The sequence below is a fragment of the Podarcis melisellensis genome (assembly GCF_964234715.1).
Source record: "Podarcis melisellensis genome assembly, chromosome: 5".
NCBI lineage: Eukaryota > Metazoa > Chordata > Lepidosauria > Squamata > Lacertidae > Podarcis > Podarcis melisellensis.
The window spans coordinates 9,254,119-9,269,736 of record NC_138537.1 but is presented as its reverse complement, the minus strand read 5'-3'; the positions used below and the strand labels follow the sequence as shown (position 1 = coordinate 9,269,736).

Genomic DNA, 15,618 nt, shown 5'->3' with positions numbered 1-15,618 from the left:
ATTCTAACTAACTTAAATACATCTTGCACACTCAGAAGGTGAACTAGAAGGTAGTATGAGTTGAAACAATTTATTTTACTCATTCATTAAATTGGTATACTGCCCTACGCCCGTAGCTCTCGGGGCAGTTCAAAACACAAAGTTTCACAAAACACAAAATACATCATAAAAAAAATTAAAACAATTAACAGTACTAATGTATACAAACTAATGAAAAATGCACTCCCAAAGAAAGAAAGAAAGAAAAGAGGAAAGCTTTCTCCTCTTTTTCCTTATGGGTAGAAAAGCAGTTTGGGTGAAAACAAAAAAAATTCCTTCCAGTAGCACCTTAAAGACCAACTAAGTCAGTTCTTGGTATGAGCTTTCGTGTGCATGCACACTTCTTCAGATACAGTTTGGGTGAATGTGTCTGGTTCTTCTTTTCCATTTTAAAATAATTTGCTTTGCAGATATACAAGAGCCACCGGACCAAAGATACAAGATTTCAGTTAAAACAAAGATAAAAACGTGTTGTGATAGATCAGGGGTCAGCAACCTAAGGCCCATGGGCCGGAAGCAGCCCACGGAGGTCGTTTGACTGGCCCACGAGCCACCCCTGAACTGAGCTGCCTGCTTGCGCACTGCGCTAAACCAGCACAGCGCGGCGCCAGAAACCACTTCTGCGCAGACGCAGATGCCGAAAAATGCAGGCTCTCTCTCTCACACGATCTGGCCCATGGAGGGATCTCCACGGGACTGATCCGGCCCAGGCAAGATAAACCTTGCTAACCCCTGTGATAGATAAACAGGGAAAAGATAGTAGCGGGGATGAATTGGCAGAAGGTTTCCTTATCACTACTCAGCATACTAATCAAATTCAGATTCAGTTGTATATTCTAGTAAGCAAACATTAGTTTCCAAACAGATGGCAGGAAATAAAAGTTTCAAATGCTTTTGTTGAAAATTTGATTTTTTTTCTCTCTCTCTGTATATGCTGAAGAACCAGGAGAAATGGCTAAAGATACCCCAACCCACAGTGCCATTCCTATGCCTCCCACAGCAGCAATCCTTTGTTTAAAAAAGATAAAAGTATTTACTCATACTTAATCTAAGCACAACCGCAAGGACTCCTGATTAAGTGTCTTAGCTATGCAATGTTGAATGTTAACTCTGTTCTCTGTCCCCTTTATTATTGTTATTGGGGGGTTTTTAAACTATTCCACGAACCAAGAACCTGTACAATGACCACAACTGAACCATATGTTGTAGAGATTACTGCAAATTTGTTATTTTTGTGATAGACAAATGGCACGAGAAGATCTGGTCTATTTATTTGTATCATTTCTCATTCTATGATCCCTGTTTATAAAGCCCAAAGAAGAAGTTTGTTTTTAAAAAGAAAGATAAAAGTACAGTATTTGAAGACGATTCACAGCATCCCTAGGTAATTTGTAGCTCGGCCATCAGAGACCAAGGCTTCTCCTTGCTGCAATTCTGTAGGCAGCAGCAATCAAGCTTACTGCCATAGAGAAAAGGAAGAAGAGAATACAGAGGCAGGATGAGGCCATGAACAAGGGTTTAAAGCAGTGGTTCCCAATTAGCTTAGGACTGCTAATCCACCCCCTGATCCACTACCCAGGGCTCTGCTTATTGGCAACTTTTTGGCAAAGTTGTTGAGCTTTTCCCAGACATTCTCAACGATTTTTGACGTTGATGAATTTCGACGGACGAATCCTGGTTATGTCCAGGAAATTCCAGGCGTATGTCAGCCCTATCTCACAACAAACATGGCATAGCTGTCCTGGAAGTATTTGCACCCCCCCCCCAAGGTCAGCAAGGACCAGTCTGTTAGATGGAGCAGTGCTACCCCGTGACATAGCATTGCTAGAAAGAAAAGTGGTGGTTTGAGCTACTCAGCAAGTGCTTTCAGCTCAGCCTCTAAAGCAGGCACCCCCGACCTGCAGCCCTCCAGATGTTTTGGCCTACAACTCCCATGATCCCTAGCTAACAGGACCAGTGGTCAGGAATGATGGGAATTATAGTCCAAAACATCTGGAGGGCCGAAGGTTGGGGGTTCTTGCTCTAAAGCCACGAGTCCTTTTTCACACACCCCAAATCCCAGGCCTTTCTACACAATCTACATGCTAACCCTCAGTTGTGGGGTCGCAATGCTTAAGGTCTTCCAAATCTACAGTAAATCCAAATTAAGCAGGGAAATAATACAGAAGAGCATTTTGATGAGGACAACATCAGGCACAAAACCTGCAAGCGCGACCAATGCTAAGTCCATCATAAAATCCCACGCGGAACTGCACAGTGTTCTCGGGTACCATTATCTAACACCAGCTTTCCCCTCCCCTCCAAGGTTCAGCAGTCATAGGATTCTGTGGGGCGGCTGCAGAGTAGCTGAAGACAAGCTGAAGACATACCTTCAACAGCAGCTGGTACTTGGTAATTCTCTGGACTGGCTTCAAGAGATAAGCGTCAAGCGAGAGTTTTTGGTCCAGTTTCCTCTGGCACTCCTGGAAGAGACAAAGCAAAAGGTGGGGATGAAATGATGCCAGGTTGTTGTGGTGGTTTTGCCAATTCGTCGAAAATCCGCCCGGACTCAAAATGGCTGTCTGATACCCGGATGGGTCCAGGAAAACCCAAACGTATGGCAGCCCTAAACACAACGGTCAGGACTGAATTACAGTTTAATGACTTTTATAAGTGAGAAGCTTGTTGTTTTTATGAGGTAAACATCCTTTCCGGTTCACAAACACAGATGTCCTTTGGTAGCTTTCAAAATGAGGTTTCATGCAGCTTGCAATAATACAATTCAAATTATGTCCCCGTGTCTTTGAAGCATAATTAGGAACTAGATTTATATTAGCCGATGCTAGAATCTTGTAAATATATCTTAAAGGATCCATTAGGACAATCATTCCCTTTTAGCAGTAGTGTCCAAATGCCTGTTTTGCAGGCTGTAAGAACTATGTTTGTCTGTCACAAGACTGATACTTAGAGTGTCTCATGGTTAACAGCAAGAATGGCTTATTCCAAAGTTCCTCATCATTTATCCCAGATTAGTTAAGATCTCTGATTCATTTACGCTGTTTTTCATGATTCCAGCAGAACCCATTGAGAGAATATAATAATAATAATAATTTATTATTTATACCCAGCCCATCTGGCTGGGTTTCCCCAGCCACTCTGGGCGGCTTCCAACAAAAGATTAAAAATACATTAAAACATAAGTCATTAAAAACTTCCCTAAACAGGGCTGACTTAAGATGTCTTCTAAATGTCATATAGTTGTTTATTTCTTTGACATCTGACAGGAGGGTGTTCCACAGGGACGCCGAGTCCATTCTCACAGAACCCATTATCAGGGTTGTGGGAACATGGAGAGGAGGCCCACGGCTTATTTTAAAGATCAGGAGCTAGTGGATACCCTGTGAAAAGAACGTGATCAATTCAGAAAACATCATGTCCCTTATTTCTAAGGGTTCGTATTCTCATTTTAGGCTTCAACAGACTTTGGCCCTATAGAGATAGGTGGAGCCATAATAAAAATGGATGTCCTCCTCAGATCATTCACTAGAACAGGGATGGAAAAACCTGTGGCCTTCCAGTCGTCGTGGCCTCCAACTCTCATGAGTCCTAGCCAACATGGCTAATGGTCATCACCAATGAGCAGAGCTGTATTCTAGCAAAATCTGCAGGGCTCCCCCTCCTTGCACTAGAATTGAAGTGGATTATCTGTTTCCTTCTCCAAAAAACTTTGGCTAAGGGATAAAGCAGGGGTAGTCAAACACTATTGGATAACTCTCTTTGTGCACAACCTTTGGCTGTGTTGGCTAAGGCTGATAGGAATTGGGCGACCACTATCATCTGGAAGGCTTATTCTAGTGATAATGTAAGGTTGACTAAGAGTGAATAAACAGCCCAAGCTAAAAGTACCACCTCTCTGTATCTAAGGGACGTGATAACAGCTCCAGATATCAAAAGGACTGCCTTTACAACACTATCCTTTTTGAACAATGTATTCACCATCTAAGGATCCACCCTCTGGGTCACCATCTACGAAGGTTAAAAGGGCAGTCACCATCTACTAAACACTTTTCCAAAAGAGGGTGCCTATCCTGTAAGGGATGAGGGAGGTCAGAGTCTAGAAGTTGGGCTTTCCTTACACCTCCATTGGACATTTAAGATAAACATGGCTTTGTTTATAGCTTTTTATACAGCTTCCTCCCCCCATGGCAGTAGATAAGAAGGTCAAATGAAAGGAAAGTCTTACCATTTAGAATCTTTAATAATCACAGTGAGAGAACAAAGAACACATCTCCTACAAATGGCGGTCCCTCCCTCCTCCGTCCCTATTAAACTACGTCACTTCTAGGTCTTGTAATCTGAGCTTGTACCCTCTGCGCTTTCTCTTCTAACACTTTCTGAGCTCTCTGTGCCTTTGGAGAAGGGGGGTGAATGCTGTATGGAGACTGTGAATCTGTTAACCAGAGTGGTGCATGCTCTAGTTATCTCCTGCTTGGACTACTGCAATGTGCTCTACGTGGGGCTACCTTTGAAGGTGACCCGGGAACTGCAATTAATCCAGAATGTGGCAGCTAGACTGGTGACTGGGAGTGGCCTCCAAGACCACATAACACCGGTCCTGAGAGATCTGCACTGGCTCCCAGGATGTTTCCGAGCACAATTCAAAGTGTTGGTGCTGACCTTTAAAGCCCTAAACGGCCTCGGTCCTGTATCCCTGAAGGAGTGTCTCCACCCCCATTGTTCAGCCCGGACACTGAGATCCAGCGCCGAGGGCCTTCTGCAGTTCCCTCATAGCGAGAAGTGAAGTTACAGGGAACCAGACAGAGGGCCTTCTCGATAGTGGCTCCCGCCCTGTGGAATGCCCTCCCTTCAGATGTGAAGGAAATAAGCAGCTATCCTATCTTTAAAAGACATAAATAATAGTAGTAGTAATTATTATTATTATTATTATTATTATTATTATTATTATTATTATTATTATCTCTTCCAGTGTTTCTTCACCTAGCTGTTCTCCATTCAGTATTTCCCAGGTTCTGCCTTCAGAACTATGCCCCTCTGCAAACCACTGCTCCAAATCTATACTGTCCTCCTATTCCTGGGAAGATTCAGGAGCAGGGGGAGGGGGTGGCTCCCATCATTCTTCCTCAGTGCAGACGTCTTCTGCACGGTCCCTGGCAAATATTGTGTTCTGAGGTGTGTGCGCTTTGGGGTCTATACATTCCTTCTGAAACCTGAGAAGCCTTGTGGAACAAAGTATGTCCCTATGTAGGAAGGACAGAGGTTCAAAGAAGCAAACAAGGATGAGATTAAATCTTTCACGCAGGCCTCTTCCAGACTGTGGCTATTTTGCAAGTGGGATTTACCCAAACCAGCACATTTAGGGTGTGTTATTAAGTTAGATTCAGCACTCTTGTGCAAGAAACTCGCTTTCCAAAAAGAAAAGGGGAGACCTTTTTGCGATCAGGAAAGTGCACTTAAAAGTGTGGGATAACAAGTTATTGCTGCAAGCTCGCAAACAAATCAGAATGAATGCTCAATAAACGGCAGACGTCATATAATCTCTTTGCAAACTTTGTGCAAACAAATCAATAAAGATGTCGTTTGGCAGCAGCCTCCATAAGAGAAAAGGGAAGGTGTGAGCTTAGGAAGGACAGATGAACCCGCTCAGCAGTTCTTTCCCTCTGTAGGGCTTACCGTATAAGCACTTGGTTCAAGAGTATGAGCTTAATGAACACAGGCATACCTCGGGTTGAATGTGCTTCGGGATGAACGCGTCCTAGTTGTGCTCCGCGGGAACCCAGAAGTAACGGAGCGCTTTGCTTCCGGGTTTTGCCGCTTCCGCATGTGCAGACGCTCAAAATGACGTCACGCGCATGTGCAGAAGCGGCGAAAAGGGACGCGTGCGTGCGCAGATGTGCCATCGCTGGTTACGTTTGCTTCTAGATACGAACGGGGCTCCGGAATGGATCCCGTTCGCATCTAGAGGTAGCACTGTACAGAAATAGGAGAAGCCTTTGTGAGCTTGACTGCCTGGACCTAACTGTGTGTGTGTGTGTGTGTGTGTGTGTGTGTGCTTTTAATGTATTTTTCTTCTTCTTGGTTTTAGTGGATGGGTGGTTGGATGGATGGTTGTTTGTAAGCCTCTCTGAGTTGCCTGCAACAAGAAGCAACATCTAGTAAATGTAAGTAATAATAATAATAATGGTGATAATCCCTACCTGAAAGAAGAGGCTGTCTCCACATTGTCTCCAGAGAGCTTCCGACCGTGGCTTGTTTTGACAATATTTCTCATATATTTGGAGATCTTCTTTCTGAATAATAAAAAAAGCAAATGTTAAACAACAAAAAATAAGCAACCGAACATCTTCTTTCCCAAATTATTTTATTAAATTAGGTGATTTGTATACTACTTCATCTTTCAAATGAAATCTGCAAGGAATGGGTGTGTGTCATAATTCTGCCTGCCTTCTAACCATGGTTAACAAATAGGAAACCAGGCTGAGGAACATGGGCTTCCTCTGCACGGCCCGTCCAGCAGACTAATGTCTTCTCCCCCAACCTCAGCTCTCTTTATAAAGTCCAGTGTCAACCACGGCTAAGGCTAGCCAGTAATTCAGATCTGAACCACATTCGTATCAAAATTTCAGAGCTGTTTGAGGGAAAATCTTGGCTAGCCTAGATGCCACTTTCCAAACTACACCAAACAGGTTTGTGGTGATGTTCCCGGCATGTTCACCCAAAATAATTCTTAATCAGCCTGCATTTGCAGCACACATTTAAAACACCACTATAGCAGTCATTTCTTCGGCCAATATGGGAACTAGAGTTTACCATTGACGCTACAGTGGTACCTCAGGTTAAGAACTTAATTCGTTCTGGAGGTCCGTTCTTAACCTGAAACTGTTCTTAACCTGAAGCACCACTTTAGCTAATGGGGCCTCCTGCTGCTGCTGCCGCGCCGCCGGAGCACGATTTCTGTTCTCATCCTGAAGCAAGGTTCTTAACCCGAGGTACTATTTCAGGGTTAGCGGAGTCTGTAACCTGTAGCGTCTGTAACCCGAGGTACCACTGTATAGAGTTGTTAGGAGACCCTTAGTCCCCTCACAGAGAACAAAACCCAGAGGGGTTTAACAGTTGTGGGGAAGCCATGACAGTTAAGCAGGAATAGAAGTACCGTATTTTTTGCTCTATAAGACTCACTTTTTCCCTCCTAAAAAGTAAGGGGAAATGTGTGTGCATCTTATGGGGCGAATGCAGGCTGTACAGCTATCACAGAAGCCAGAACAGCAAGAGGGGTCGCTGCTTTCACTGCTCAGCGATCCCTCTTGCTGTTCTGGCTTCTGAGATTCAGAATAATTTTTTTCTTGTTTTCCTCCTCCAAAAACTAGGTGCGTCTTGTGGTCTGGTGCGTCTTATAGAGCGAAAAATACAGTACTTTAACTGTGTGGTGTGGATGTAGTCAAAGGAAACAGCCACTCTGATGAAGGCAGTCGTTTTTATTCTGGCCTCCACAGGCTGCCGAACATGGGAGAGGGGTCTTACTCCCAGAGCCACTATGAAATAATAATCCTATCATTCTATCATCATCATCAACAACAAAATCATTTGTGTGAAGATTAAGATAAAATGGTGCCTGAGTGCTACATAGACATATTTATAATTTTGTGTTTTATGAGAATCATATGAGGATTTTTATTCATGTATTTGACTTTCTTCTTTTCTGTAGGTTTTTTTCCTGTTGGATATACTGTTTTTTTAAATTCTCTTTTAGTTTAGTTCGAATTTTAATAAATTTGATTTAAAAACCTTTACACAAAGAATCTCTCAAAGTGACTTAGGGTGGATCTACACACAGAGGGGAAAAACACTCCATAGAATTCAGAAATTAAATTGTTATAACAAAAGAAAAAAATGCTATGGAAAAGAGCTTAGAAAAAAAAAATTGCTCTCTGGTGCCACCCGGCATTGCAAGTTTACAACACATTCAAAAAGCTGTTTCTTGAGTAATGTAGCTGAGTCCTTACGGTACCATAAAATACAAGGCAGTTAAAAACCAAACCGCATGAAAAAGTAAATAAAAAAAAGGACAAAAGGGCTAAAAAGGCTAAAAAGCACTTGTCCAATAATACTACCAAAAGGACGGTTATTTAAACCTTGCATCACAGCAAAGGCCAGAATCACAGCAAGGTACGGCCCAACTTTAAGAACACCTAGAAAGCCCTGGGAATGCTTCAGGACAAAAAGCAGTGCTCATTTTCTGTCTGAAATCAAGTTTGTCGTTCACAGCCACAAATGGGGAACAATCTGTGCCAAAGTAGATAGAAGGCTGTCTTGGTTAGAAGCAGCACCAAACGCTCTGAGAAAGGAACCATATAAACAGAACCCAGCCTCCTCTTTTCTGCCAGCTACTGCCCCATAAAAGAAGAATCTTTCAAGAGCGGACATGTCTCCCTCAGCTTGGATTTTTTGTGCTGTGTCAGGGAGAGCGCGAGAATCCAGGAGAATTACATTTTGGGATGAGCACCGGGCCCCTCTTCACTCCCTGGAAACAAAGCTTGAATTGTGGCCGAAGGTTGGCGCAGATCGTGTCTTCGTGCCTCAGCCTCGCCATTAAAACAGGAATGCTTTAATGCTTCAGAGAAGATGGTCAGAAACAAAAAAAAGGCTATTCCTCACAGGAGCTGCAAGGATTTCACAAGTGAGCAATTCTCGTTGCCTCTGCAAGATTTATAGCCTTGCCCAATTTATGAGGGACCACGTTAACGGCTTTTTTTAAAAAAACAAAAACCCAACACCCTAATTTTTCTTTCCCCTCCGTGGAGAAAAATAGCTGCACAGTTTCTGCTCGCTGGGCGAAGACAGCGCACGGGACTTTTAAATACACAGCGCATCAAAATTAATGGTCTGGTTTAATGCAAAATTAACAGTAAATTTGTTTCGGAATTCTAAATAACTCATCGTGTTCTCTTCCATGCTTGACAGACCACAAAAGTAACCAAAGCAACGAGGAAAATAAAACCAAGGAGCTCCACAAACACAAAAGGCAATGCGAACCAGATCATGTCTGTCATTCTGATGCTTGCAGGTTTCCAGCTAGATTAGTTTTTTCTGAGGGTTCGGTTCCTCTGCAGATAGAATCATAGAAGGGACCCCGAGGGTCATCTAGTCCAACCCCCTACAATCCAGGAATCTCAACGAAAGCATCCATGACAGACGGCCATCCAACCTCTGCTTAAAAACCTCCAAGGAAGAAGAGTCACTTGAGGGAGACTATTCCACTGTCACGTGGCTCTTACGGTCGGAAAGTTCTTCCTCACGTTTTGCCGGAATCTCCTTTCTTCTAAACAGAAGCCATTGGTTCGAGTCCTACCCTCTGGAGCAGGAGAAAACAAGCTTGTTCCATCTTCCATATCAAATTTTTTCTCTGTCTCCTCTTTTCCAGGCTAAACATACCCAGCTCCTTCAACCGTTCCTCATCAGGCTTGGTTTCCAGACCCTTGATCATCTTGGTCGCCCTCCTCTGCACATGTTCCAGCTTGTCAACATACTTCTTAAATTGTGGTGCCCAGAACTGTGTCCAGGTGTGGTCTGACCAAGGCAGAAGAATAGAGTTACCATTACTTCCCTGGACATTATACTTCTGTTGATGCAGCCTAGAATAGCTTGAGCCTCTTTCTTTCTTTTTCTTTCTTTCCTTCCTTCCTTCCTTCCTTCCTTCCTTCCTTCCTTCCTTCCTTCCTTCCTTTTTCTTTCTTTCTTTCTTTTTACTTCTTCATCACACTGTGGACTCATATTATGTAGTGGCCCACTAGGACTCCAAGATCCTTTTCATATCTACTACTGGCACCCTTGAGATTACCTGGAGAAAGGGTGGGGTGCAACTTTTAATAACTAGATAAATAAATTAGCAGAAGGCAATGCATGCATTTTTCGGATAAATGGTAAAGGTAAAAGTAAAGGACCCCTGACAGTTAAGTCCAGTCGCGAACGACTCTGGGGTTGCGACGCTCATCTCACTTTACTGGCTGAGGGAGCCAGTGTTTGTCTGCAGACACTTTTTCCAGGTCATGTAGCCAGCATGACTAAGACGCTTCTGGTGAAACCAGAGCAGCGCACGGAAACACCGTTTACCTTCCCGCTGGAGTGGTACCTATTTATCTACTTGCACTTGACGTGCCTTCAAACTGCTAGGTTTGCAGTTGCTGGGACTGAGCAACAGGAGCTCACCCCGTCATGGGGATTTGAACCGCCGACCTTCCGATTGCAAGCCCAAGGCTCAGTGGTTTACACCACAGCGCCACCCGCGTCCCCTCGGATAAATACAATTGAATAAAATCAATGTGCTAATTCCCTTCAAACTGATTTTTAGACTGAAACACAAAGGCACTTATTGCTTATGGAGCAGCTTAGAGAAAACCCTACAGAGCTTGCTGTTTATTTTGCAACCTTTTTAGTTGGTCCTAATAAAGGCATGGCCCTGTCATTTTATTTATTTCTTTATTTTAAATGCTATTGGACTAATGCAGGTACAAACATTTGATAAATAATTAACTTTAAAGCTTTGCTTTTCTGGTGCTCTTTCTAGCAAAATCAGGAATGATCTCCCTGATGTTAATTTCTCTTGCAGGTACACACTTGACGGAAAAAAATATCCTTGCCCCATAGAGCTATGTAGTTAGCTGCAGGATTTATTTATGTATAAATAACACCAGTGAAGATAGCTCATGCCCTTTTCCAGAAGTAGGTTTTTTCTTTCTTTCCCAGATGCAAGATATCACATGGAAAATTCTCTGAAAAAGCTTGTTTCTGAAACAGACATCTACTCATTTATATTTGGGTTCTGCAGATCCTACAAGCTGCATCCCAGGAATGTCTGCCTGGGTTGTTATGATGCCCTGTCCCTCACTTTGACAGATTTTCCTCGCTCTGCACACGGAACGCTGGAGCTGGCGGTTTTGAGAGATGATGTCACATAGGAAAAGCACAAATCTGTATATCTCAAACCGCCCAGGCATATTCTCTGAGTCTTCAGCCTGGGACAAGCAATGTAAGGAACATTGCTTGTTCTGCTCTAATACTCCTGGTTGACTCCAGCAAATATAACAAGATCTGTAAAGCAGATTACGTGGAAATAAGTTTCCATAAATATAGTCAAGCACAGTCAACAATGTAGACTCAGTTTCTTTCCTCATAGTAATATGGTTGAATCCTGAGCTGGGCACCTTGGAATCTCTGGGACCCTGTAAAATGAACCCCCACCACTACGCTTGTGTCATGGCTATTATTGTTTATTTTTATTATTTAATAAATTTGTATACCACTCTTCATCCGAAGATCTCAGGCAGTTGACCGAGGAAAGAGCCTTTTTAGGAAACAGTGTCTGCTCTCCCCACATCTAGTTCCTTCATTGTCAATTTTTAGGTTAGTTACGACCTTTTAATTCCCTGAGTCTTTAATGAACTGGGATATGTCTAGTATTTGCTGAAAATGTATGCACAGCCTGTTTTATTTGCCATGTTATCAGTTGTATGCATAGCTGTCAACTTTTAGATTTGAAAATAAGGGATCAGCAGCCTCACCTGTCTATGGGATATCTAACAATCCGGAATAGCAGTGGGAAGCAGCGGAAACGGCGCTGGAATAAGGGATTTTCCCACCAAAAAAAGGAAAGGTTGACAGCTATGGCTGTATGTATTTATTTAATTTGTATGTATTTGTAAACCACTTAATATTTAAAATCTCTGAAAGTAAAAACCCCAATAAAACAGCACAAAACATGCTGCTTTCCCCCCAAAAAGGCATTCATTTGATTAAAAACAAACAAACAAACAAACAAACAAACATCTTTGTTATATTAATACACACAATAGAGGATTAATGGAGTCCATAGGACTACTGAAGATTACTAGCTAGCAAGTATCTCATTTGCTGGGGAAATGACAGGCAAATGGTCCACAATGCATAGAAAATACGCTGAAACTGTCTTAGAAGACGGGATCCATTTTGGAAAATGGGCATGATTTTCTCTTCCAGCCTCCACATGGTGGGGACCAGATGGAAAGGAGGGCAGGTAGTGTAGAACTTGTTGTGCCCAGCTGCACCAGATGAAACTCAATTTTTTACACAACAAAAATAAAATAATAAAATAAAATAAAATAAAAATTTATTATTTCTACCCCACCCATCTGGCTGGGTTTCCCCAGCCACTCTGGGCAGCTTTCAACAGAACATTAAAAACAGAATAAAACTTCAAACATTAAAAACTTCCCTAAACACGGCTGCCTTCAGATGTCTTCTAGAAGTCGGATGGTTGTTTATTTCCTTGATATCTGATGGAAGGGCGTTCCACAGGGTGGGCGCCACCACCAAGAAGGCCCTCTGCCTGGTTAAAAGCACAGGGGGCCAGCCCTCTTTTTCACCTGGCCACCCTAACCCCTCTTCCTTGTGGGGATGTGGAGACCCAGGTGTGTGCAAGAGGAACAAGAGGCTGTAGCTTTGATAGAGACTGAGAAAAGACACAGAGATTTGGGTCCTGTAAACATCTTCGGGTGCTGGTTGATCTGATAAGAGATCCGACATCAGAAAAGTTACATGATCTGCTCAACCTGTTTTTAAGTAAATACAAGCATTACAAAATGCCAGTAAGTCTCCAGTTTCCTCCTTCTGAAGGAACATAGGGAACAGTCTTATTTTATTTATGTATTTATATCCTTTCTTTTTCCCTGACAGGACTCTGTTGTTTGTTTGTTTAATTTGTATATTGCCCTTCATTCAAAGATCACAGGGTGGTTCACAATTCAAGGCGGATTACAGATAAAAAGAAGAACTGCTAAGCACACGGGGGGGGGGGGGGAATCATTTATTTAAAAAATTTAACAGTGACAGAATTAAAACTATATCCATATATAAAATCTATAAAAACAAACAGATAGCTATAATTAAAGCAGCCCTTTCCTTAAAAGCAAACAGTTCCCCAAGGCCTGTTGGAACAAGGTCTTCAGGAAGAAGTTTCAGTCTTCTACTGAGTCCATCTAGATCAGTTTTGCCCTCACCACTGTGGTTCCCAAACTATCCCTCTCCCCCCATCACGGACCACTTGAAAAGGGCTGAAGTCTTGGAGAGCCACTAAATGATTTTTTTGCCTGTTGCAGCCATTGCAATGCCCTGTGCTAGATGCTGCATGGTTTTTAATTGTATTATTACGGACATGCCACGGAACAACTGAATGAAGCTTTTGGACCCCAGTTTGGAAAGCCCAAGCCTACACGGATTGGTAGTGGCTCTCCAGGATTTCAGCCAGCAAGTCTCTCCCACGCTACTTGAAGATGCTGCGGATTGGACCAAGGATCTTCTGCATGCCAAACAAATGCTCTACTCACTGAGCAACAGACCTTCTAAGCCAGCCATGGTCCAGCACTGCACCGCTGAAGCTTATCACCATTCAGAGAAATGAGGCTCATGTTAACATCACGTGTAATTACATACACAGATACATGTAAGTATGGGACCAGGAAGAAGCTCTACTCAGGGCTAGGAAACCTTCCCTAGGTAAGAGGATTGAGCAGGCATTTAGCTTGGAGGTGATTATAAGGTTTGGGTTTAGCTCTACAGTGGTACTTCAGGTTACAGACGCTTCGGATTACAGACGCTTCAGGTTACAGACGCTTCAGGTTACAGACTCCGCAGAGACATCACCTTGCCAACAAAGGCCCATACACTTAAAGCTATGGTTTTCCCAGTAGTGATGTATGGAAGTGAGAGCTGGACCATAAAGAAGACTGATCGCCGAAGAATTGATGCTTTTGAATTATGGTGCTGGAGGAGACTCTTGAGAGTCCCATGGACTGCAAGAAGATCAAACCTATCCATTCTGAAGGAAATCAGCCCTGAGTGCTCACTGGAAGGACAGATCCTGAAGCTGAGGCTCCAATACTCTGGCCACCTCACGAGAAGAAAAGACTCCCTGGAAAAGTCCCTGATGTTGGGAAAGATTGAGGGCACAAGGAGAAGGGGACAACAGAGGACGAGATGGTTGGATAGTGTTGTCGAAGCTACCAGCATGAGTTTGACCAAACTGCGGGAGGCAGTGGAAGATAGGAGTGCCTGGCGTGCTCTGGTCCAGGGGGTCACGAAGAGTCGGACACGACTAAACTAGTAAACAACAAAAACAACCCAGAAATAGTACCTCGGGTTAAGAACTTTGCTTCTGGATGAGAACAGAAATTGTGTGGCAGCAGTGGGAGGCCCCATTAGCTAAAGTGGTACCTCAGGTTAAGAAGAGTCTCCGCTTAAGAACGGATCTCCGGAACGAATTAAGTTATTAACCTGACGTACCACTGTACAGTGTACGCTCAGGTTGCGAACATGATCCGTGCGGGATGCACGTTCGCAACCTGCAGTGTTCGCAACCCGCAGTGGTGCGTCTGCGCATGCGCAGGTTGCGATTTGGCACTTCTGCGCATGCGCAAAGTGCGATTTAGCGATTCTGCGCATGCTCGGCCTCCGAAAAACCCGGAAGTAACCCGTTCTGGTACTTCCAGGTTTTGGAGCGTCTGTAACCTGAAAAAACTCAACCTGAAGCATCTCTAACCCGAGGTATGACTGTATTTATATATTAATTCCCACTGCAAAAAGTCCCAAAGCGATTCACAACGAAAGTAAAAATGCAATCGTAAAAATCTAATAATAATAATGCTTGTTTGTTTGTTTATTTATACCACACCTTTTCGCTCAACAGGACTCAAGGCAACTCACAGATAAAAACAAGAACTGCTAAAACCATAAGCATGTTAAAAACATCCCTATGACAGGGATGGGGAGCTAGATTCAACCAGCGAGTCAGATGCTTGTCTGCTTTTCCCTGTGCATCTGTGCTGGCCCCGGAGGGGAGGGTTACTGTTGGCGTAGTCAAAGTCCGGTCCTGGGTCACCAGCCTGGAAACAGTCCACAAGGAGCGGGGCGAGGTCCGAAGCCAGAAGCCGGGCGGGGACAGGAACACTGGAGGGTCAGGTCTGGGTCCGGGCAGGAACAGGTACTCAACAACGACGTTGCTCCCGCAACCTGGGACCGGGCTGACTGGCCTTTATCTTCTCTGAGGCCGGGGTGGTCCCGGCCCCCAGGAGACCCGCCTCTCCTGGCCTTAAGGCGAGCACTCCTCCTGGGAGAAACCAGTTCCCTTCGCCTCTCTGCCCTGAGCCTCTGCAGTTCAGGAGAGGCCGAAGGGTTACTGGGCCCAGGGGGAGACTCACCTGTAGGCACTGAGTCCTCAACCACCTCTGGAGCCAGAGTGGATTCACCTGGTGCCTGCTCCTGAGGATCCGGCACAGGTGCAGGCACTTCAGAATCAAGGCCCTGCCCCAGTTCAGCCGGCCCTGGAGGCGGGGACTCCTGTGCAGGCTGGGATTCCTCCGGTTCAGCCTCTGAATCGGATTCCCAGGCCATCACAGCATCAAGTTTGACACTGATGTCAATCTGTTGTTGGCATCTGTCTATCTTAGGAGACAATGGAGGAGTGTGCTTTTGGGGGTGAAGTCAGACCATTGGAGAGTTACAGCGCCTGCTGTGGCTGCAGGGGATGATAAGGGAGAGAGATGTTTTGTTGCA

At 44.1% G+C, this 15,618-nt stretch overlaps 1 protein-coding gene across 12 annotated transcripts in view; it reads right to left on the bottom strand.

The window, feature by feature from the left end:
• The window catches only part of MCF2L2 (MCF.2 cell line derived transforming sequence-like 2), a 215,018-nt gene that overhangs the window by 46,639 nt on the left and 152,761 nt on the right, over positions 1 to 15,618 (bottom strand). For all 12 annotated transcript variants that reach the window (XR_014168247.1, XM_081910760.1, XM_081910764.1 and 9 more), the window contains exons 19-20: positions 6,234 to 6,326; positions 2,409 to 2,501 (exon numbers count right to left, since the gene is read on the bottom strand). Coding sequence is in view for 11 of the 12 variants with exons in the window: in XM_081910760.1 (XP_081766886.1) it covers positions 2,409 to 2,501; positions 6,234 to 6,326 (186 nt within the window). In the remaining variant the exon portion in view is untranslated. The remainder of the gene's footprint in view (positions 1 to 2,408; positions 2,502 to 6,233; positions 6,327 to 15,618) is intronic.